General features: G+C 45.6%; 1 protein-coding gene across 4 annotated transcripts in view; it reads right to left on the bottom strand.

The window, feature by feature from the left end:
• Positions 1 to 25,288, bottom strand: part of RNF17 (ring finger protein 17) — a 111,728-nt gene that overhangs the window by 6,358 nt on the left and 80,082 nt on the right. For all 4 annotated transcript variants that reach the window (XM_042461114.1, XM_042461115.1, XM_042461117.1 and 1 more), the window contains 4 exons: positions 19,730 to 19,786; positions 11,007 to 11,123; positions 8,976 to 9,120; positions 7,554 to 7,689 (listed from right to left, as the gene is read on the bottom strand). In XM_042461114.1, the coding sequence (XP_042317048.1) occupies positions 7,554 to 7,689; positions 8,976 to 9,120; positions 11,007 to 11,123; positions 19,730 to 19,786 (455 nt within the window). The remainder of the gene's footprint in view (positions 1 to 7,553; positions 7,690 to 8,975; positions 9,121 to 11,006; positions 11,124 to 19,729; positions 19,787 to 25,288) is intronic.

Below are 25,288 nucleotides of genomic sequence, written 5' to 3'. Positions count from 1 at the left end.
AATAAAAACAATTTAAAAACACAATATACAATAAAATAGCAATATAAAACCAACAATACAATTACAAGGCTGACAGGATGGAAAAAAAAGTCACATTCAGGGGGAGAAAAATAACACCAACGTTCATGGGAGGAATGCCTGACGAAAAAGGTAAGTCTTCAAGTTTTTCTTGAAAACATCAAGGGAAGTGGACATGCGGAGCTCATTAGGGAGTGCGTTCCAGAGTCTCGGGGCTGAGACAGAATAAGCCCTCCTCGTGACAGCGTAACGGACATCTGGAACCATCAACAGATGTCTTTCTCCTGATCTAAGAGTGCGGGGCGGACTATATGGGGAGAGGCGGTCCTCCAAGTACCCTGGGCCCAAGCCATATAGGGCTTTATAGGTAATAACCAACACCTTGTATTCGGCCCGGAAGCGAATAGGCAGCCAATGAAGATCTTTCAAAACAGGTGTTATATGGCTGGCCCTGGAACAACCAGTGACCAGCCTTGCTGCCATATTCTGCACTAACTGAAGCTTCCGAGATTGGTACAAGGGTTGCCCCATGTAAAGCGCATTACCGAAATCTAGTCGAGAGGTTACCAGAGCATGTACAACGGTTTCAAGGTCCCCCCGGTCCAAGAAGGGTCGCAGTTGGCGTATCAGCCGAAGCTGATAACAGGTGCTCCTAACCGTCGCATCCACCTGAGATGTAAGGTGGAGCGACGAGTCAAGGAGCACCCCCAAACTGCGAACCGAGTCCTTCACAGGGAGCGTGACCCCATTCAGGACAGGTGGAAAAACTTTCTTACCTGGACCAGGAGAACCTATCACCAGTACTTCCGTTTTCTCTGGATTCACTCTGAGTCTGTTTTCCCTCATCCAACCCATTACCGACTCCAAGCAGGCATCAAGAGGAGAGATGCCATCCTTAGTTACTGCATCAGTCGGAGACATAGAGAAGACTATTTGGGTGTCATCAGCGTACTGATAACACCGCGCCCCATGTCTCCGGATGATCTCTCCCAGCGGCTTCATGTAAATGTTAAATAGCATAGGGGACAAAATCGCTCCCTGAGGGACCCCAGATATAACGGCCCTCTTGTCGGAACGACAGTCCCCCAGCTCCACCATCTGGAATCTGCCCGAGAGGTAGGAACGGAACCACTGCAAAGCAGAGCCCCCAATACCTAACTCTCTCAGGCGATCCAGAAGGATACCATGGTCGATGGTATCGAAGGCCGCTGAGATGTCCAAAAGCACTAACAGGGACACGCTTCCCCTGTCCATGCCCAGACGGAGATCATCAACTAAGGCGACCATGGCAGTCTCAACTCCATAGCCTGCTCGGAAGCCGGTTTGAAATGGGTCGAGATAATCCGTTTCATCCAGGAGTCCCTGAAGCTGAAAGGCAACTGCCCTCTCGATCACCTTCCCTAAAAATGGCAGCAGCGAGACAGGCCGATAATTATTCCGAATTAGGGGGTCAAGGGAGTGCTTTTTTAATAGAGGTTTTACTATGGCCGTCTTTAATGCAGATGGAAATTGCCCATCCCTGAAAGATGTATTGATAATTCGGTGTAACATACTAGTCACAACCGTTCCCCCTTGAGCTGTCAGCCATGAAGGACAGGGATCGAGAGAGCAAGTTGTCTTCCTAATACTTCGCAGAATCCTGTCCACATCCTCGGTACAGACAGACTCAAAGTGATCCAGTTTAACCAATTCCACGGAAGCTCTGGACACCTCTACTCTAGATTCTGAACTAATGCTGGCATCAAGATCAGCCCTTATCCGAGAGATTTTATCCGCAAAGAAGTTGTTAAATTCGTCACAACAGGCTTTAGATGGTTCCAGAATAGGGTTCGGGGCAGGGGGTAGCCGAGTAAGCTCCCTCACTACCCTGAACAGCTCTGCTGGACGGGACTCTGCGGACGCGATACGTGCAGAGAAGAAAGAGTGCTTTGCTGCACCTATCGCCACTCCGTAGGCCTTCAATTGAGACTCTAGGAGTGTCTTGTTGGATAAGCGCTGGTGTTTCCGCCAGCGGCGCTCTAGTCGTTGCAGAGCCCGCTTCCACAACCTGAGATCTTCCGTATACCAAGGTTGTTTTTTGGGAGCAGGCCTGAAAGGACGCTTGGGAGCAATGCTGTGTATAGCCCTGGAGAGATCAGTATCCCAGATATTAGTCAGGGCATCAACAGCATCACCGTCAGTTCCAACCATAAACCCCTCTAGGGCTTCTTGGAACCTATTAGGTTCCATCAGCCTGCGAGGGTGGACCATCCGAATAGGTCCGCCGCCCCCGGGAGGGATCCGGGTAGAAGCCTTGATACCTGCCTCGACCAGAAAATGATCCGTCCATGACAAGGGAGAGATTTGAGTAACCTCTGCCCACGTGCTTGGATTTTTTAAGCAGACTTTGACTTGTCCTTGCCTTTAGACCGCATTCCTTCGGGTTCGGGTTGGTGTCCAGAGCTCTTGGCTTTCGGCCAAGCTCCTTCAGACTCATAATCATGGCATGGGCTTCGGAGAGAAGCTGAAGTGGCAGCAGGCAGCTTTAAGGGAGACCCAGAGGTGCCTGGGGCAGCCTTATCCACAGAAGCCAAAAGTGGAGGGGCTGAAATAAACTGGGTAGTCTGCTGAGGCTGGAGCGCCTGATTATACAAAGCAGCCTCATGGTTTTTCCTGGCTTGTGGAGTCAGCAACTGGCACTGGGCACAAGTCTTAGGATTGTGTCCTTCCCCGAGGCAAAGAAGGCAAGTGGTGTGATTAACCTTTTCAGGGATTTTACCACCGCACGTGCCACAAGCCTTGAACGGTGGTGACATCTTATCCGAATTGAAATCCAAGCCAAAGTCAAAACAAGCCAACTGGTCAGAACAAGGTCAAAGTTGCAGAAGAGTGAAGAATGGTCAAAAACTAGCCAAAGTCAGAATTAAATCAGATTCTACTGAACCGATTCACAAGCGAGGTTCCTAGAGGTGCAGAAAAAAAGGAATTGGAGAAAGAGTGGGAAGGCAGGGGACTTATATGGGATGGGCAGAGCTACTGCCAAAAAATTGCAAAATAAACTTTGCCCAGTGATTCCAGAAGGCTCTGAGCTGAACTGCGTAGGCGCAGTACAACCCATTTGTATGATTCACAGAGACCATGAAGAAGGATCATATTTGCCCATGCGCAGAGGTTTTTGTAGTCTGCAACTCATGTCCTTTCTCTTGCACTATTTTAGAAGGATGCGAGGCTGTAATCAGTTTATACCTCTCCTATCTATATTCCCAAGAGGAGCTCTGCATTGGTATTTGGAATATTTGCTAGATGATTCTGATAAAAGCTTAACAGAAGATTTTTTCTTTTCTGCTCCTAAAACCTGTAAGATTTTGACTAAATGGATCTGTCTAATGGTTAAAATGTTGCCTATTTTTAATGTAGTTTTCATAACTTTTAATTAATGCTTTTTATTATGTGTAACATTTTATATCATTTGTTAATTATGGCATGTTAGTGCTTTATGATATTACTAAAGGGGGACATCACAATTCTTTTTTAAAAAAAAGAAACGGCCAATTAAATATTTAAACTTGTTTTTATGTTTCTCTATACCAATTAACTTATTTAGGAAGTGGTATATTATTAGCAAGTATTTTGAATATTTTTGCTTTAGAATGTATTTAATGAGCTGCCTAATAGTCTGTTGACTGTAACAAAGGCTTTTGGGGTTTTGGGACTTGTCATTTTTGTAATGCCTAGCTGCCACAATCTGGCACATTCTGTCATAAGACTGTTATTGTGGTTGCTGCAATATACAGCATGTTTAATGTTTCAGATATGTAAGAGAGTTACTATATGGATGTTATAGTTCATTGGGATATGAGTGATGGGAGGTATAGTACTAGTACAAATAATTTGTGGTGGTTCAAAGGGGTGCTTGTGACTTGATGCAGGAATGTGCAGATGTGCAAAGGAGGAATTTTCTAAGTTGGTGGAAACAGAAAATAAAGATGAGAACAGGTCAGTAATGGGGGGGGCATGCAAATGAAGGGGGAATGGAAGAAAGAATGAATCAAGATGAAGCCAGCAAAAATTTGGAGTGGGACATAGTTAATGTTATGTCAATATTGGTGGATCATGGCATTTCTGTATGTGGACATCATCCTGCTAACATCTGTGTTTTCTGAAATAAAGACTTATTTACTGAACTGTGAGGGGAAAGGCAGTTCTTATCACTAGCAAACATGGAGCTCAAGGCTCATGATGCAGCCTTACAAATGTCAGCTAGTGGCGTTATTAATTAAGGTAAGATAAAAATTAATTAAATAAACAAAAAATTGAGTCTACAGTACAGTAAGCTTCATCCTCTCATAGACATTTTTTATGGGCTCCTCTTATGAACAGCCATGTCCTCAACTCATTTAAAAAATTGCACCACATGCGATGCCAAAATCCCAAATGATGATGAGCACTCTCACAGCTTTCTGTTTGGGAGAATCTCAAAACATCACTTCTTGTGTACACTGCAAAGCTTTATGCCACAGGTGCACAAAAATAACTTTTCATGACTTATGACACTTGCCCACTACTGAGTACCCCCTGCTAGGCCCAGCCCAACCACATCTAGAAAGATCAAGCCAGGATCTGACACCCAAGGTTAAAGCGGGCAAGAAGCACCTTACAGTCTCACAACACTTGGTACAGACCACATCGATACCACCTTCTTCCTGTAGTACAGACACTGTTTCAAACTCCAGACCACTCCACTGGCTTTCAGAATGTCACTCATTGAGATTGAGAAACTCTATCACAAAAATAAAAAAATGCAAGCATACAATGGGTTCCAGATGTTTATTCTCCTGTCCACTGGCAGTGGATCAGGCCGGATTGGTACATGAGGCAAGAATCTGCCTCAGTTATCCAACCAGGCTAGGGCTCTCCTTTACACACCCAACAGGACTCTCCCTCAGAAGATGACATCACTAAATCTCCTCTGCCTCCTCTAGAACAATGATAGTGAGCCTTTTAGGGACTCAGTGCCCAAACTAAAAGGTTTTCCAGCACCAGGTGTTACCTGGTGCCAAGGGCGGGACCTCTGCCCTCTAGGGGCTGGACTTCTGGGATGGGACAACTTCCTCCGCCCTCCTGGGACTTCAGCTGTATGCCTCTTCCTCCCCCGCTATGCTGTCCCCTGCCTCCAGCTGCCTTTGGAGTCGGGGAGGTCCCCCCGCCAGCCCCTGGAGAGGCAACTAGAGGCTAGAAAGGGTTACGAAGGAGAAGGAATAGGTGTGTGCCTCTTCCTCCTCCTGTGCTGTTCATGGCCTCCCACTGCCTCTGGAGAGGCAAATGGAGATATGGAAGCCGGGAAGAATTCTTTTCCTCCCTCTGTGTTATTCCCAGCCTCCAGTTGCCTCTGGCAACAGGAGGCCGAGAAGAGTTGGGAAGGAGGAGGAACAGCTGTACACCTCTTCCACTTCCTCCCTCTGTGGTCTAGCTGCCTCCAGAGAGGCAACTAGAGGCCGGGAAATGTCATGATGGAGGAAAAACAGGTGTGCTCCTCTTCCTCCTCCTGCCCCTGCGCCATCCCCAGCCTCCAGCAGTCTCCGGAAAGGAAGCTGAACAGTGGTGAAGGTCCCCCCCCACGCCGTTCCTGGCCTCCAGCAAGGCAACTGGAGGCTGAGAAGGAAAAGGAACAGGTGCACACCTTTGCATGTGCCCATTGCAGGGATGGTTCTTGTCCCAATTCAACCCTTGCACAAATTCTCCCCATCTCCTTCTCACGATACTGTGGTCTGTCCATCAATTGATAGTCTGGTTGCTGCAACCCAGAAACATGCAGACCAGGATGCTTCCCCTCTCCCCCACCCCCACACCACCATAACAGACGCTCCTTTGAAGGATGAGGAGCACATGTCAGGCCTCAGTTCAGGGTTACTGGATCGCTACAGGAACACCCCTCTCCATCAATACCCTCCATAATGCTTGCAGGCAAAAAGGCATTCAAGGCTTTTAAACACTTTTTAAGGGGCAAGATAACCCAGGTAGTAACAGCCAGTACAGTCATACAAATGGGGTCCAAGACCCTTCTCCACCTCTGGAACTGGTGTGTCCACAGATCTATCACCATTATGGCAATACATTTGAAGGGAGAGGAAAATGCATCCTGGCCATCTCATGATGGCTGTGGCAACCATGGTTTGCCCCCTTCCTCTATCTTTCCAACACATTTGTCTTTCATGTCATCCGGATCTGGTGACAATTCATGATGGTTGATTTCAACAGCCGGCTCTTGAATGCAATCTGACAGTATGGAGACTCTTTCTCTGACTTCCTTACCTCTACCCGTACAGATGATCATCACAGCAGTCAGGCACCTCTCTATCCAATGCTCCTACAGTACGAACTGCAATGTTTTCTCTCTTTCTTCATGTCAGATTTCTTCGTCCCAGGCACGACTTTGACATGGTCTCAAACTCTTTCTCTCCCCCTCTGACAGGAGCCTATCAATTTCCAATCTTCAATGTTTCCTAGCGGCCATTTCTGCCTACTCCCAAGACAATAGACAAACCCTCCTACTTCCAACATCCCTGGTCCCCCAGGTCTGGGTCCTACTTCATTAAGGCAACTAGACTGTCCTTTCCCAACCCACAGAGGAACATTTTGAGCATCTCGTTTATGTGACCTTCGCCTCCTCACCTGGAAAACTGTGTTCATTATAAACATAACATCAGTGCAGCGAGTAGGTGAACTCTGCTGCACTTATAGTCCCACCACCACCACAAAGGTGATTTCATACTTCCATCTGAATAAAGACATCATACTCCCGGTCTTGATGAAAACCCCTCCACTGACTTTGAAAAGACCACTCTCTTTCAACATCAGACATGTTCTGGAATTATATGTAGACAGATGACCCCATTTCAACCCTCCTCCACCAGTTTGCCTGCTATTCTTCCCATAGGAAGGGATTCCAATTTTCAACAGTGTTTTTAGAAATGGGTGTCCTTCACCATTTCCCTCTCCTATGAGCTGAAAAGGGAGGAACCCCCAGCTCAAATCTGCAGCCATTCCACCAGCGCTATGGCTGCATCCTCTGCCTTCCTGAGAGGCATCTCGCTGCAGGAAGTTTGTAGAGCAGCCACCTGGTCGCAGCCCTGGACCTTTGTTTCACACCATAATATTGATCCATAATCCAGGGCTGATGCTGCCATTGGGAGGGCTGTCCACCTCTCCTCTTTGGCATGACCCTCACCTCTTCAGATGCCTCTGATGTGATACTCCCTATGTCATGACACTCCTTATGGTCATGAGGCTGCATCCAAATGACTACTATGTAATCATGAACTGCAGTTTTAGAAACCAAGTGTCCATTGTAATAGCCTCCTATTGATGAAGAAACACTGAAATTAGTGTAATATGCAGCTATGTGGAAACTGATAGCAGGAAATACTTCCGTAACCTGAGATGGCACTTCCAACACCTGACTGATTGGTCCTGCCTTCTGGAGCAGCAAGAAGAACTACCTCACTCAACTACGTTCTCCACTTTGGGAAAAGTAGGTGTATGAAATATGGGCTTACCTGCTCGTGGGCAATGTCTCAGTTGATCCGTAGTCGACAAATTGCACCAGAATTGAAAGAGGCTGGAACTCACTAATATTGAGCAGTTTTGCACGATACCATAACTCATCGCTATACTTGGCAAGACAAGGCATGTCTACAAAGCAGGAACACCACATAATTAAATATTTAAACTTTACAGCAATTTAAAGTGTTGCCTATTTTACAGCACAGATTCTGCACCATGTCTTCTTTTATGGGATCACTTAGCTGGTTTTCAGCAACACCAACTTCATTCTCTCCCTTTCATAGTGACATATCTAGGATCAGGTAGTAGATTAGAAAAAATAAACAGCTATAACAAAACAAACAACAAGTGCAATATTGGCACAGCTGGCATAAGATGTGAGGTGGAGCAGTAGGTGTGGGGGTGGGTTGGCATGGAAGGAGGCTTATGATATTCGCATTTTCCCCATTTTCATGTGGGTCCTGCGCCCCTAACTAAGCAAGTGTGGAGGGTTGACCAGACACCATTCTCCCTCGCCCCCAATACTTTACATAGTTTGATGGAACCAAAAATTCACCATTAGATGCTTTCAGAACAGGACTGCTCCAATATGGATTTTTTGCCACATAATAGTACAATCATCTCTGAATCTGAAACTTAAAATTTCACACGGCTGACATTTCTTTGCTCTTTTAATAGCAATATGTACAAATGAATAGTTTTGAGGAAGCTTCATTTATCCATTTAATTCTGAATGCAAATGAGACCTCATTTCAAGGTTAATCATGAATAGTTTCTTTTATTTTGTCTTTCATTCAGTGAGATCAAGTAAATTATGTATACTCATGTGTAAATCTTGAAGGTTTAGTCAAAAAATTGACCCCAAAAACCTGGGTCAGCTTATCCATGGGTCAATGTATTTATTATACTTGAACTCTTATTTAAAAAGGAAGCATTTCCTGGTGAAAGTCAAGAGTGTAATCTGTTCTGGAAGCACTGACCTCCCTCTGCTCTCTCATCCGGCCAGCCTTTAGGGTAAGCACAAACAGTTATGCCTGCTGGAATTCTGTAAGTTCTTTGGCATTGTTTTCCTTTTTTTCATCCTTTCAATTCTGTTACACACCCTTAGGTTTTACCCTCAACTTATTCACGGGTCATATAAAAATCCATAATTTTGGCCCCAAAACCTAGCCTTGACTTATACAGTAGGTCGACTTATGGTTGTGTATATACAAGTAAGCCATTTCCTTCCTGTGAGACAGGTCAGTAAGAGAAAAAGAATCAGACATTACTGGCCTATGGTCACTTACTGAGTTTCTTGGACCCTAACTAGTATATAACATTGTATCTATAATTCTTTTAGAACTGGCCTTTAGCTTTTCAGCATGTTTTAATGTCATTCATTTTTTATTCATAAACTCCTAAGAACTAGATACCTTTTCGAAAATCAGTTAGGAAAGGAATGGACTCTATGTTCTGATTATAATGGCTCAAAGCTTCATCTACATTTTCAAAAAATCCTCTGTTCTCTTCATTATTATGCTTGTTGACACTGCCTGACTGAACAAGGGAAATGAACACCTGTAACAAAAAAATGTATCAAAATGTTACATGATTGGAAATGTATTTATTCATGGAGAAGCAGAAAGCATTATTGCCCACCTGCAATGATCTAGTCCTGCATTTTTAAAGAGTGGGAGTCTAATTGTACAATTTCACATGTATTACAGTTCTCAAATAGCATGAAGCAAACGAAAATCCCATGAGTAAATGTAAATAGAACAAATATTGGAAGGCTGAGAGTATGGCATCTACCTATATCTTCTTAGGCAATCTCCCAAGGAGTATTGGGTGTCATTCTAAACATGGCTATTTAAAAAGAGCTAAATTTAATAAAGTAGTCGGCCCTCCTTATCCACAGAATCATTGTGAGGATTCAACCACACGTGGCTTTAAAGTACATCAAAATATTATATCAAAAAATGTATAAATTCCAAAAAGGTAACTTTGATAAATAAATAAATATAACAGACACCACACTCTTGTGATTAGCAAAAACAAAACAAACAAACAAAAAACAAAACACAAAAAACCATTAAGAATGCAAACAAACATTTTTTGACTGGCAGAAATTTCTTTCTGATAACACAGGAGCAACAACAGAATGCTGTTATAATATGTAAACTGTCTTCAAGAAATGCTTTACAAACAAAATGAGGGTGCTTTCATTAGTTACTGAAATTAAATGTTCAGTTGGTGAACCTTCTCTGATAATGTTCAGTGGGAAGTTTTGACCTTCAAGAATTCATGGGAAAAACATTTTGGTTTTAACTACAGATGTTGGCAAAGCCTGTAGTTCGCTGATCTGGATACAGTTTGGGAATTCACAGTATATTCCTGGGTCCAACAATTTGGTAAATGGCCTTTTCTGAACACCCATAAAGGAGCAGGTGCATAGCCTAAGACAGTGATGGTGAACCTTCTCGAGGCCGAGTGCCCAAACTGCAACCCAAAACCCACATATTAATTGCAAAGTGCCATGTTCCTCTGGCTTTCTAGTAAAAAACTCTGTGTTGGGGCGACGGCGCATGTGCCCACAGAGAGGGCTCTGAGTGCCACCTCTGGCACGCGTGCCATAGATTTGCCATCACTGGCCTAAGAATACTCCTAGCTCTTTCTTTGTCACTGGGAGCTCAAGTGGACTCTTAAGTGACTTAGAAAGCCTGCCATCTGTTTATGCCAGTGTATCAGCTATGGTTTTTCCTTGCCAGTGATAATGTAGCCTCTCTAGTTTATGAATTGGTAACTTCCCCAACCAGATTACTGTAATGCACCCTATGTGGGACTGCCCTTGAAGACAGCTCTAAAGCTACAGGTAGCACAAAATACCACAGCTAGACTGCTGAGTGGAACAGCTGACAGAAATTAAAGTAACAGTAATATTAAAGGCCTTTGTTGGATGTTATGTGCCTTCAAGCCGTTTCTGGCTTACGGCGACCCTAAGGGGTTTTCTTGGCAAGTTTCTTCACAGGAGGTTTGCCATTGCCATCCTGAGGCTGAGAGTGTGTCTTGTTCAAAGTCACCCAGTGGGTTTACATGGCTAAGCCAGGATTCAAGCCTTAGTGTCCCAGGGTCCTAGTCCAACATTCAAATCACTACGATACACTAGCTCAATTTGAAAGACACTGACTGCCAAAACATGTCAGGACTGAATTTAATTGTTGGTGATTACTTGCCTTTTGTCAAGTAAGTCTGATTCATTTTTGGTCACTAGGTAGCCTTGATTTTGACTGAGCTACTCAAGGGAATCAGATTTATAGGTTACCAGTTCTCTGGATGTTACCAGAACATCCAATGAACAATAGTATTTTTTAAAAAAACTCACTGTATGCCCTCTGATGCATTTATGCAAAAGGAAACAAACACAAATCTGACAGCAGTATTTACTGGGAAATGTTTCACAGTACCTCATTAGGTAATATAACATGTGTTACTTTCACTGGTACGAGTTCTCCAAGAACAGGTAGCACTGGTGCAGTGTAAAGAGGCAGAGGAGGAGTGTCTAGTTCAGGCAGCATTAAATCCTAAAACGGAGAAGGAAACATTTGTGTCTAGAGACAAATGAGAAATCCCAACTGAATATTAAGGAGCACATTTAGATACACAGGCCGATTTGTCACCAGCAATGTTATGGAGACTACTCTGTCTAAGATTCACCATTTAAACTAATGTGTTATTTGGAGAAGGGGGTCACAGGCTTGAATCCAACAGTTAATTCCGACTAGAGCAGATCCATTGAATCAATTGCAAATTGACAATTCAACATTAAAGAGCCCTCCCCCAAGCAAATTGAAATCAATGTCCAACATAAAAAGCCTTACTTTCAGCTGCTGCTTCATAGACACTGATTATATCTGCATTCAGGTGAACAGCTTTAACCTATAGCATTAGTTTCAAAAAATTCTGGTAATGTTTATAGTTGCGACCATATACATCTCGTCAAACAAAAAAAGATAGTGGCAGTGTCCATATAACAGTGGGATTTTACAGCAACAGCTAACATATTCCCTAAATATGCTTTAGACAGCATAGTGTCCCTGGTGGGATCCTAAGGTAGAAAGAAGGACAGGTTACTCACCTGTAATGGTATTTCTTTGAGTGGTCATCTGCGAATTCACACAAATAGGGTCATTCTGCACCTGCGCAGGAATGCTCGCAAACTTCTAGAATCTCTGGCAAAAGTTAGTTTGCAACCTTTTGCAATTTTTTGGCAGTAGCTCCGCCCATCTCATATATAGCCCCTAAAGTTCCCGCTCTTCTCCAGTTTTGAATAAGCTGCGCAAGGTGTGACAGCAACGCTAACAAAATGAGCAGGACACCGAGGGGCAGGATTTGTGTGAATTTGCAGATGACGACTTGAAGAAATACCTGTCCTTCTTCTTCGTGGTCTCAAGAATCACACAAATGGGTTTAGATTGATGAGCTTAGGTCAATGGAGGAGGGAGTGTCATGATACAGGTTGTAACGTTCAAACAATTGAATTTATTAACATCAATAAAGTTATGCATATCAAGTGCACTTGTTATTGTCATTTGTCAAACATATAAACAGGCCATATGCAGTGCGTAGGACAATTACAAAACTGTTTAAATGAACTGTCAATTGAACCTGTCCAGGTAGAAGGCCAATGCCCTCCGAATGTCCAAAGCATGGAGTTGGAGCTCGATGTCGGTGGTCAGGTTCGGGGCCAGGGTCAGCAACACAAAGTCCTGGTTCATATGGAAAGCCGACACCACCTTGGGCAGGAAGGTGATAACAGTATGGAAGACCACCTTGTCTCTATGAAAACGAAGATAAAGTTGGTCCACCCATAAGGCACATAGTTCACTCGCCTGGCAAGCAGAGGTGATGGCCACAAGGAAAGCTGTTTTCCAGGTCAGCAATCTTAAGTCTATGGTGGCCATGGGTTTAAAGGGCTTGGATGCCAAGCAGGAAAGTACAAGGTCCAAACTCCATGCCGATGTCGGTACCGAGGATGGAGGATGAAAATTGTTGAATCCTCTGAGAAACCTCTTTAACAAAGGGTCTTTGAAAAGAGAGGGTCTGTCCTTGAAATGGTATTGGGGGCAGATGACAGAGGTAGCATTTGATAGAAGTCAAGCAGAGTCCAGCGTCTACTAGGGACATCAGGAACTCTAAGACCGTCAGGACCGACGCTCAAGATGGAGAGATGTTCTTGTCCTGAAGAAAGGCGAAGGGAGGGAATGCATAAAGCAGTCTCTCTGTCCACTTGAGCTGGAAGACATCTCCTAATGAACCTGTAGTGCGAGTTTGAGAGCAAAACCTTACACATTGCTTGTTGAGAGGTGAGGCAAAGAGATTGATTGTTGGTTGTCCCCACAGTTGAGAAAGAAGGGCGACAGTGTCTGAATGGAGGCGCCATTCACAGCAGGGTTTGGGAGATATGCTGATCTGATCTGACAGTTCGTTTTCTTCTCCCGGCAGGTGTATGCACTGGAGAAGGATCTTGTGGTTGATACACCAGTCCCAGATTCTGTGTGATGTCCAGCAGGGTTTGGGACTTCGTTGCCGCCTTGTTTGTTGAGGTAGTACATGATGGTGTTGTTGTACATCAGTAAAAGTACTACTCTGTTGGAGAGGAGTAATTGAAATGCATCTCCAATGCATTGATGTGAAGCTGGCTTTCTGTCATTGTCCATTTGTCTTTGATGGTGAAGTTCAAGGTGTGGGCCTCCCAACCTTGGAGAGAAGTATCTGTCGTGAGAGTGATGACCGGTTGCGGGGGCAGAAAGGGCATCCTAATGCACACGTTGTTGGGCTGGAGGCACCACTGTAAAGATCTTTGAACTGGTCTCGAGATGGTGAGCATTTTGGAGGGAGAATCCCGCACGGGATCTAACACAGAAAGAAACCAGGATTACAATGGTCTCAAATGGAGTCTCGCCCACGGGGTGACAAAGGTGGTCGTGGCCAAATGTCCCATAGCTATCTGAATAAGATGAGCTTGTATGCGTCTTCGTGGAAGGCATGCTTGGACCACTGAGCAAAGAAACTGGAACCTGTTTTGTGGCAGGTATGCCATGGAAGTCTCAGAGTTGAGAATTGTCCCAATCAATCTGACTTGTTTGGAAGGAGTCAGATTTGACTTGTCCAAGTTGATTTTGAGACCAAGAGAGTTCAAGAGGAACAGAGCAAAGTGGATGTCCTGAAGCAATGTCTCTCGGGATGGAGCCGTGAAGAGCCAGTCATCCAGGTAGGGAAAGACTGTGATTCCCTATTGATGGAGGGGTAGGAGACTACCAGTGACATGTATTTTGTGAGAGCCATGGAGAGGCCGAATGGCAGAACTCTGTACTGGAACATCTCAGTACTGATGGCGAAGACGAGGAACCTCTGATGGTTTTCCCGAATCGTAATATGAAAGTAGGCATCTTTCAAATCTAGAGTCATGAACCAGGAGTCTTTCTGCAAGAGTGGTAAAATGGAGGCAAGGGTTACCATTCTGAAACAGCGATAAACAATAAAGGCGTTTTAATTGACGCAAGTCCAAAATGGGTCTAAGACCAGAGTCCCTTTTTGGGATGGTGGAAAGAATAGCTCCGGTGGGTGGGAGCTCTTAGAACTCAAGTGCATAACCCCTACGAACAATGTCTAATTCCCAGGAGACAGAGATGGTAGAAGCCCAGGTGTTAAAGTATGGGTTTAATCTATCACCAAAGATGGTGCCGGAGAGCACGGGAACACTTCAGTATCTTTTCTTGCCTTGAGTGTCCTTCTTAAAGCCTTGTTGGTATCTAGGCTGAGAAGGTTGTCGGCGATCAGAAGAGGCAGAAGACTGGGAAGGCTGACGCTGAGCAGGTCTGTCCTGAACTTGGTATTGACGATCCTGCTGTTGGTACGGCCAGTGCTAGTGTGGAGGATACCAAGGGCGTTGAGATCCATATCTCTGATGCAGTGACCGTGCCAAGGATGAAGACTTGCCATGCTTCTTTACCGCGGTTTTTATCCTATAATGGAAATTACGTTTTACGTCAGTTTCTTGGTTAAATAAACCAGAGTTATCAAAGGGCATGTCTTCTATGGCCAATCTGGCCTATGGGGTGAGGTCAGAGGAGCGGAGCCAAGCATAGCATTTAAGGGCGATGGATCCCGACAGAATCTTGAATGCACAATCAGTGGAGTGCCTAGCTGAGATGATTTGCTGTCCTCCAACTAAATGTGCTTCATTACGGAGGGCAGAGACTAGTCTTTTCCTGTCCTCAGGAAGCTTGCTGATATCCGGTTCCATCTTCTCCATTAGGAGTTGAATGTAGGCCCCCATGCATGCAGCATAGTTGGCAATTTTCATGTCCAAGACTGCAGAAGCATTTTTTTTTTTTTGGCCAAACGGTCTATCTTTCTGCTCTCCTTGTCCTCAGGAGAAGAAGATGGATGTGGTGTGAAGGTTGTCTGCAACCCTTCCACAATGGCTGAGTTTGGCTTTGGTGTTGAAAAAGCCAAGCCAGTCTGGATAGTGTCACTCGATAGAGATTTTCTATCTTGTGTGACATGGACGCAACTGTGACACAGTTGTTCCAAGATCTCTTGGCAATCTTTTCCAAGGATGGAAGGTAAGTCAGAGATGGAGGGGCTGGAGTGCAGCCATGGATCCTTCGCTCTATGGGGTCGAGCTAATTGTCATCAGTCTGGGAGACCTCCAGGTCTAGGGCAGATGCCATCCGGATGATTCTGTCGGAGAATGATCTGACAACATCCATGGCGGAAGAAGCATCAGGCTCACCAAGTCTCTGAGGAGATGAAGATCTGTCATCCTCGAAGTTAAGTGTAGCAGAGTGCGACTGAGACCGGAACGAGACCTCATGCAGTGTCAATCCAGAGAGCCTTCAAATTCAGGCAAAACAGCTCTAGGAGGGGTCAAGCATGTCCGGTGAGAGTCTTTGGAATGTATTGGGATAGTACCCCCCTGAGTCTGTGACGAGGGCATCACTGGTTGGACCCGGCAAGTTACGACGGAGGTATGTGGCATCCACGGGCAAGAAATATTGCCTGGTTTGATGGTCATAGATGAGATCCAGACAGAGGTCAAAAAGATCATGGTCAGGTTGTTCGTGAACTTGGGCCTCATCAGCTTCTGTCCTGAGCATGGCCCGGTCTTGACGTGGAGGAGAACGGGACCGAGAGTGAGAATAGGGGATTCAGGATCCCGGATCTCTCCTTCCGACTCGGAGCTCTGGTCAAGGTTGGCAATCTGCAGATCGTCGTCCTTTAAAGATGGCTTGACAGAAGTACCCTTGGTTCCAAGGGGGTCGGAACGGAGGCCGAAACTGCTGTCGGGTCAGAGTAGCGATGGCCATCGAATCAGGCAGGGGGGCTGAAACAGTGCTGGACGGGCCCTTACGACGGGATTTTGCCATGGGGGAGGCAGATCTAGCCCGTCTAGGGTGGCCTTGATCGGTAAGAGCCGCTCTGGAGGACTTTTGCTTGTCCCCATGCTTCTTCTTGGAGGACTTCATGGTGTCTCCACTAAGATCCTTCCCTGATCTCAGGGATTTTTCCTTTGGGGTGCTGAAGTGGATGGCCTCATGGAGGGCTCTGAATGAGGAACCAAAGTAGAGGCTGAAGAGGGTTGGAGGACCTTTTCGTAAAGGGAAGCCTTCAGTTTTTGATTTCTATTTTTTAGGGCCTGTGTAGGCATGGCCTTACAATAGGGGCAATCCCTCGGGATATGGGTCTTCCCTAAGCAAAGGACGCATTTATCATGTCCATCCGAAGTTGTGATCTTCACCCTGCACTTGGCGCATCTTTTAAAAGAGGCCATGGTCAAATAGAGTAGTCAAGAGTACCGTAGTCAAGCCGTAAACTGATAACCAAGTCCGTAGGTTAGTCAGTAAGAATGGAAAAAAATGGTCAGTAGTCCAGAGATTTCAGAAGGAAAGGCAGATAGCGCAGTAAACCAAGCTAGCAAAGTTCCTCTACCTGCTAAGCACAGTGGAATGAAGGAACTGGAGAAGAGTGGGATCGTTAGGGGCTATATATGGGATGGGCGGAGATACTGCCAAAAAGTTGCAGAAGGTCGCAAACTAACTTTTGCCAGATTCTAGAAGTTTCCAAGCATTCCTGTGTAGGCACAGAATAAACCCATTTGTGTGATTCGCAGAGACCAGGAAGAAAGAAATTTTCCCAGTCATCTGGAGTAAAGTGAAGAGAAAAACACTGAAAACTAGGAAAAGACAGAGAAGGATAAAGAAATGAAACACACAGCAAGAAGACAGAATCTGAGGTCCTAATGAGATGCTTACAGGTATGGTATAGTGGATGAAAATTCTGCATTGCCTAGAAATGATACATTGGGTTACTTGGGCAACCTTCTAGCAAAGTAGTAGTAGCCATTCATGTATGGGTTAACTCCTGTTGCTGCCCAGATGAGGCAAAGGAGCACATGCCTTAAGAAAGTATTTCCTGTTGGATCCCTGGCTCCTCCTCAGCTCATTCCAAAGCCAAGAAAAATATGAAGAAAGAAAATCCTCTGAGAAAAGAGGAAAAATAAAAAGTCTTGCCACACTTATATGGGTTTGGATGCTCTTTTCTCCTTGGCAAGAATGGACCTTCATGGTAGGTTCTCAAAAGTGCCATTCTCAGCCAATGCAGAAGGAGCCATCTATGCATGGGGATTACGCTAGGGTAAACAGAACATGGACAGCAAGATGTCAAGAAAAAATAGTTAATCTGACAGAACCTGTTGGGAGCACCCTTCTGCAAAGGACTCTCCAGTTTAAGCAAATTTATCTAGTCTACAATGTTTTGTGAAAGTGGCAGATGTGTCCCAGGTTGTTACTCTGCAAATTTCTTCCAGGGGTGTGTTAGGTGAGAGGGCCACTGTTGTAGCTGCTTATCTGACAGAATGTGCTATCATATTCCTTCTTAATTTTTATTATTCTGTCTCAAGAGAGGCAAGCTCTATGGCTTCTTCTTCATCAGGCAAGGAAGTCTTCATACCAGTGCAGTCACAGATCTGTTTGTATGGTTTCATAATAATTCTGGGGCTGGATGGCCATCTGTCCCAGGGAGGGCTTTGATGGTGAGTTCATGCATGGCAGAATGAGGTTGGACTGGATGGCCCTTAGGGGTCTCTTCCAACTCTATGGTTCTATGATTCTATGAAATGCAACTTTTTGGTGTCTACTAAGTCACCCAATTAAACTAGTTTCTGAGTCAGGAGAAGATGATGTTTTTATTTGTTGTCCAAAGCCATAGTTTTGGGAGTGCAGACAGGGTGGTCATTAAAGGCTTGTTGATCTCCTTAAAAGGAAAAACAGAAAGATAGAGTCTAGGTACAGGAAAATGTGGATGTCCTGCAGTCTCAAGTGGGTCAGGTGCTATCATCACCTTGGTGAATACCCAAGGAGCCAAGGCCAACCTGAAAGGCAAGGACTGGAATTGATAGTGAGCATTCTGGTGACAAAAAAGAAGGCACGTACAGTCTGCCAGCACCATTCACGGGCTTGCCATCCATGGAGTTTAGCTCATACAGATGGCAAGTCCGGGAGGACAAAATGGTGTGAGTTCCTGTGGCACACACACAGCGCCATGCATGGAAGAGTGCCACCACTAAAATCAAAGAGGCTTGAGGTACCATGGTTTTTTCCACACTCAGGGTGTGTGTGTTCCTGGAACAGATCTCCCATGTATAACAAGGGCCCACTGTACATGATGAGGCATGGACAAGGACATGAAAATAAGTTTTTGAAAAATCTATACTGAAGAGATAGTCCTCTAGGAAAATGTGCTCTTGGACTGTCTGGAGCCTTTTTTCCCTCTGGAAATGTCTGTATTTTACAAATTTGTTCACAAATTTGAGGTTTCAGAATTGGGTGAATGCCATTCCCTTTTTTGAACACTGTAAAGGGGATTGAGTATACTACCATAAACTTTTAATTTGAGGGATGCTTTCTGTGGCCCCCGATCTAACAGGCGATGCATCTAATAGGCTTGATACATTGCTAAGTTCTTTGAGAGGCTTTTGGAAGGTGAGCACTGCAAGAAGCAGTGCCCTGGTTATTGGCTGAATTCTATGGTATAACCCTTACTTATTGTCCTGTTGAGCTTTTTGTCCACGCCTCTACACCATCAGGGCAGAGTGCCAAGGACTGTTGCCTGGTCCCGCTGTCGTGGACTCTCCAGAGGGAGGAAGATAGAGGAGTGGGGTGTAGTTAGTTTTTTCTGCTAGGGGTCGGTTGGGACATGGGTTGTAATGTATTTATTGTAATTTTAGACTGTCTTATTAGTTTGAATAAGGATGGATTTATAGTTGTATAATAGTACATGGGTTTTTATGCTGTTGTAATCTGTATTGTGATGTATCTTATTTTGTTGTAAACCGCCGTGATCATTGGAACGGCGGTATATAAATAAAATTTCATTTCAATTTCATTTCCTTACTTCCCACTGATTAGGAGAGAGACCATGCTTGTGTGAAATAAAAAATCTCCTTCCTAACTTAGGAGGGAGACAGCCATAATGTTGGTTTATTTCTAGGGGGCTGGGTCCCTTATGATCCTGCTTGGGTCTCCCTATGGAAGAGAGGGAAATTAGGATCAAGACCAGGCAGGCTTGAAAGACCTGAAATGTCTACGGCAGGAAAAAGTGTGAAAGGGATGAAAATATTTAGACTTCTTAGTCTGTCTTTTTGTATTTTGATTTGGAATAGAAGGTGTGGTCTTCTTTATCCCTTGTTTCAATGAGAATGTCCTTTGGGCCTTCTCTCCAAAAAGGAGGTTCCTTGTGTAATGGACTGTGGCTAAATTGGATCGGGATTGTGTGTCTCCGTTCCGATGTTTTAGACAAGCCAACTTTCTGGTTACAGTGGCAGCAGCAATGGAGTGCAAAAAATCTGGACATCACCTAAGAAGGCTAAAAGTGGCTCTTTCTCCACTGGCTGAGAATGATTAATCTTCCCTAGACATACAGATTTGCAGGTATGTGGGCAGGGTTTTCACTAAAATACTTTGCTAGGATGTTCCAAAGGGCTTTGAACAGGTGCAGCACAGAGCCATATGTATGAGTTCCAGAAATCACAAAGAAGAACCTTATGTACTGGATTCAACAGGTTAACAAGGTGATGATTAACTGAAGAATTGAAGAAAAAAGTCAACGGAATATTCCAGTTTACCTCATAACTGATTTCACAGTTTTCTTCCAACTGCTCTTCATCTCCATTTGTTATCTCCTAGAACATGTAAGTAAATGAAATGTCTTTTGCTTTACCTCTTGATAACCACATACTTTTAGAAAATTAATATCCACAGATTAAACTATCTATGGTTTCTCTCATATATATATTTCCAAAAAGCAAAACCTAGTTTTTGTTATTTCCCCCCAATTTATTTATTTTTTATTGGTGTGACATTATGCCTATACAAATATACATTTTACAACTTAATATTCCTGTCTCACTTATGTACAGTTATGTTTATCATTCTACCGTTGTTACTGTTATAACTGAAGTAATATCTAAATAAATATAAATAAATGAACTTTCCGCTGCTTGAGTGTTGTTATACTCTTCTTTTTCTGTTGTATACTTTGTACTTCCTTTAAAAACCTTTAAACTACATGACCGTTTCTAGAAATTACTTCTACTTTCATTTAAAGATTGTGTTTTATGTAAACTTCAGTATTTTACATGTTTCTTTAATTTTACTGATCCTACTTTTATATTTATGCGTTTTTGTACTACTTCAATACACACACACACACACACACACACACACACACTCATATACCACCATATTTCCGGCTTTGATATTTGCCGATTTGATTAATATGTTCTCTCTAGGAATATCTAGGTCCTCCAGTGCAACTCTATGGTCAGCTTTAACTAAATGTTGCACTGAAAGACCTAGAGATTCCCAGAGAGAATACTCTACTAGGCATTTGTGACTCCTCCAGTGCAGTTCTATGGTCAGTGTCTGTCAGACGTTGACCACAGAGTTGCCCTGGAGGACCCAGAGATTCCTAGAGAGGTGTCCACTCAGGTAAAAAGATGGTGTTTTTGTTATTTGCAGTTTTCCCATACTCACGGGGCTCTTGTGCCCCTAAATCTGGCGAATATGGAGGGACAAGCGTATGGACAGGCTGCTTACCTGTAACGGTATTTCTTCGAATCGTCATCTGCGAATACATACAAATGGGTTGTACTGCGCCTGCTCAGTGCTGCTCGGAAAACTTTTAGAATCACTGGGCAAAGTTAACTGCAACTTTTTGGCAGTAGCTCTGCCCATCCCTTATAAGCCCCTTGTGTTCCCACTCTTTCCCCAGTTCTGAATTTATGCTGCGTGAGTGACATGAGATTGAGCCAATATAAGTCGAAGACAACTTTTGGGACCAGAAATGGGGATTTTTATATGACCTGTGGATAAGTTGAGGGTCAGACTTAAGGGGGCATCTCTCTAGCCGGCCTCCCTTCTCAGGAGGAGAGAAGCTGGCTGGAAAGAAGGCTGTGAGGGGCGAACGTGCGCCCTTCCCTGCCTTCTCTCTAGCTGGCTTCCCTTCTCAGGAGGAGGGAGGCCAGCTGGAGAGAAGGCTAAGCGCCCTTCCCAGCCTTCTTTCTAGCTGGCTTCCCTTCTCAGGAGGAGGGAGGCCAGCTGGAGAGAAGGCTGCAGGGCGAACGCGCGCCCTTCCCAGTGTTGCCCCAGGTGGGCTTTCTCTTGTGGAGGGAGCCCAATTGGGGAGACCCTTGGTTGGAGGACCCCACTGACCCTTGTATACGTCTAACCCCAGGATTTTGGGGACCATCTGAGGCAAAAATTTCTTGACTTATAGTCGAGTATATACGGTATGTATTCGTAGATGACCACTTGAAGAAATACCGTTACAGGTAAGCAACCTGTCCTTCTTTGTGGTCTCTGCAAATCATACAAATGGGTTGAGACAGACAAGCTTAGGTCAGCGGCGGAGGGAGTGTCATGCGACCCAATCAAAGTTCAAATAAAGGTGAGTTTATTAATCACAATAAATTGTCTGAACCAAGAACTGTGTCAGTCATTCTTTGGTACCTCAATAAATAGCATACATCAAGTGAAAGACACAAGGTACATAAATAACACAATGGATGAAAGAACCCGTTATTAATACTTCAATAAACAGTACTTAAACCTGAGTTTGAAGACATAAGCAGAAAACCATATATTAGGTCATGCAGGACCTATGTAAACCACATAAATGATGTAAACCTAGCCAATTTGGCCAAAGACATTCATTTCAGCAATGTAAACCGATAGAATGTATTACAAGAACATTCAAATCAACATGTAAACAGAAGAATGCAGTGCCATCAATGTAATCCTGAAACCAACACTGCCCTTCCAAAGGCTGCGTCCCGTTTGGCCCTGGTGTCCAGTCTGTAATGTTTAATGAAGGTCAAGGGCTGGGACCAAACAGAAGCTTTACAGACATCCTCCAAGGGGACCCCAGTAAAAAATGCAGAGGATGCCACTACCGCCCTAGTTGCATGGGACTGAACCCTGGCTGGGAGTGGTCTGCCCAACAGTTCATAGCAGAGGTGGATGGTACCAGCCACCCATTTAGAAAGCCTCTGTGCAGTCACAGGCAGTCGCTTTTTCAGTTCCGAGTAGCACTGGAAAAGTCTCTCGGAACGGCTCGAACCCGCAGTTCTGTCCAAATAGGAGGCCAAAGCCCTCTGCACGTCCAAGGTGTGCAAACTGCGTTTTGACCTCAGTGGTGGAGTTCAAAGCCAGGACAGGCAGGACAATGTCTTGACACATGTGAAAAGCAGACACCACCTTAGGCAGGAAGGTAATGTCGGTGCAGAGGACAACCTTATTCTTATGAAACCTAAGGAAAGGCTGGTCCCTCCGTAGGGCACAGAGTTCACCCGCATGGCAGGCAGAGGTGATGGCCACAAGGAAAACAGTCTTCCAAATCAATAATCTCAAGTCCGTTGTGGCCATGGGTTCAAAGGGCTTGGATTGTAAGGCAGACAGCACAGCGTCCAAGCTCCGAGCCGGTGTCAGTACCGTGACCGGGGGGGGGGGGGTGGTTGAAGGTTGCAAAATCTTTCAGGAAACTCTTCACAAGAGGGTCCCAGAAAAAAAGAAGGTTTGTCATCAAACTGGAAATGGGAACAGATGGCAGAAGGGTAGCACTTAATGGATGTGAGGCACAGCCCCGAATCCAAAAGTGCCATCAGGAACTCCAGCACCACTGGCGTTGTTACCTGGGCTGGAGAGAGGCCTGTCTCAGAGAGGAAGAGAAGAAATTTCTTCCACTTGGAAGCGTAGGACTTCTGGGTAGCCGGTTTCTGGGCAGCCAAAATCACTGTCTGTACTGAAGGGGGTAGCGATGCTAGGGACGGAGCCTCCAAGCTATCATCAGCAAGCTCTCTATGTCCACGTGCCGAATCTGGCCGCTCTGGAAGGTGAGGAGGTCGAGACGGAACTCAAGATGGAGGAAGTCTCTCTTGGAGAGGTGCAGTAGGGACGGCAACCACGGCTGTCTCGGCCACTAAGGAGTGATCAGGATAGCATTTGAGCGGTCCGCTGTCATCTTGGACACCACCCCGGTGATCAGTGGGAACGGAGGGTAGGCATAAAGCATCTCTCCTGACTAAGCGAAGCCAAACACGTGTCCGAGGGTGTTCTCGTTGCGCGCCCAAGAGCAGAACTGGGGACAATGGCTGTTGCAAGTGGTTGCGAAGAGGTTGATCCGGGGAGTTCCCCACCGACTGAAGAGGTCACTGACCGTCTCGGGATGGAGCCTCCACTCGTGGAAGACGGTGGACGATCTACTGAGCTGGTTGGCCAACTCGTTCTCCTCCCCTGGCCAATGGATCGCTTGGAGGAGAATCCACCTGGGGATGCACCAGTCCCAGATCCGGAGCGTGATGTCCAGTGAGGTTCGAGATCTGGTGCACCCTGCTCGCTCAGGTAGTACATGACAGTGGTGTTGTCTGTCAATAACTGAACTACCTTTCGAGAGAGGCTGGTCTCGAATGCTCTCAGGGCCTTCCCCACTGCCAGCATCTAGAGAGCGTTGATGTGGAGAGATTGCTCATCCAGGGATCACTGGTCCTTGACCAGTAGTCCCGACATGTGGGCTCCCCAACCTTGCATGGAGGTGTCCGTGGTCAGGGTGACCTCGGGCTGCTGAGGCGAAAAAAGGCACGCTGATGCAGACGTTGTGTGAGTCGAGCCATCACTGAAGAGAACGGGCAACCAGCCTCGGAATGGTGAGCCACTTGGAAGGCTGGTCCTCTATGGCGTTGAACACCAATAGGAACCACGACTGGAATGGTTGAAACCGAAGCCTTGCCCATGGGGTCACGAACGTCGTTGAAGCCATGTGACCTAAGGCCACCTGGACATCCCTGGCCCTCACCCGTCTGTGTGCTAGACAGGTCCTGACGGAGGAGCAGAGAGCGAGGAAATGGTCCCAAGAGAGATAGGCGACATAACCTTCAGAGTCGAGAATGGTGCCTATGAATTTGATTTGTCGGGATGGAGTGAGATGTGACTTTTCCAGATTGACCACAAGCCCGAGGGAGGACAGGAGAGACAAGGTGAACTCAACATCTCTTTGGAGCTCTTCCACGGAAAGTGCTGCAAGGAGCCATTCGTCCAGGTAGGGGAAGACCCTGGAGCCCTGCTGGTGGAGGTATGCCACGACTGGGGCCATACACTTGGTGAAGACCTTCGGGGCTGTGGAAAGGCCGAAGGGAAGGACATTGTAGTGGTATATGTTGGTACTCTGGTGACTCTCGAATCCCCTTGTGGAAATAGGCGTCCTTCAAATCAATGGTCGCAAACCACAGTCCCTGTTGCAATAAGGGCAAGATAGAAGCCAGAGTTACGATACGGAACTGGCGGTATGACAAAAAAAGCATTGAGAGATCTTAGATTGAGGATTGGTCTTATACCCCCATCAGCTTTAGGCACCATGAAGTATCTGGAGAAGAAGCATTTAGGGGCCTCATCAGAGTCAATGGGCAAGATAGTGCCCTTGGACAAAAGAGTGCGTACTTCGTTGAGAAGGGTGTCTGATGGAGTGGTGGAAACAACCGTGCTTCCTGGTTGCAGCCTTCATCCGGTGCTTGTAATTGAGCTGCTCATCGGTGTCATTGTTAAACAAGCCGGAATCGAAAGCCATGTCCTCGACCGTAGACTTGGCGCCGGAATTGAGGTCTGAGGAACGGAGCCAGGCATGTCTCCTGAGTGCGATGGAAGCCGTCATGGATTTCGCCGAGCAGTCCAGGGAGGGCCAGGCCAAGATGATGAGCCAGCCATCAATAGAGTGGGCTTCATTCCTAATTTCCGTGAGGACCTGCTGGCAGGGATGACAGGCAAAATCTTCTCCATGAGGCACTGGATGTATGCCCCCATGCACGCGTTGTAGTTAGCCACCTTCAAGCCCAACACTGAAGCAGAATAGGCCTTCTTGGCCAGGCCGTCAATATTTTTGGCCTCACGGTTGGCAGGCGACGTTGACATCTTCGGGGTGAATCCTTGCTGGGAACCCTCGATGATCGCCGAATTCTGCTTCGAGTGGGATGTGAGCCAGGAGCACTGGGAAGGCAAGATCCTGTATAGGAATTCGATCTTCCTAGATGATGTTGTCAGTGAGACCAGTGTTCCATGAGTGTTTTGCAATACTCCTCCAAGGAAGGCAAGAGTGGGATGGAGGGGAGTGTCGGCACTTTGCTGTAAATCCTCTT

This window comes from Sceloporus undulatus, chromosome 3, assembly GCF_019175285.1.
Source record: "Sceloporus undulatus isolate JIND9_A2432 ecotype Alabama chromosome 3, SceUnd_v1.1, whole genome shotgun sequence".
Classification (NCBI taxonomy): domain Eukaryota; kingdom Metazoa; phylum Chordata; class Lepidosauria; order Squamata; family Phrynosomatidae; genus Sceloporus; species Sceloporus undulatus.
Note: the sequence above shows the minus strand (reverse complement) of the source record. Positions and strands in the feature narration are given on the sequence as shown.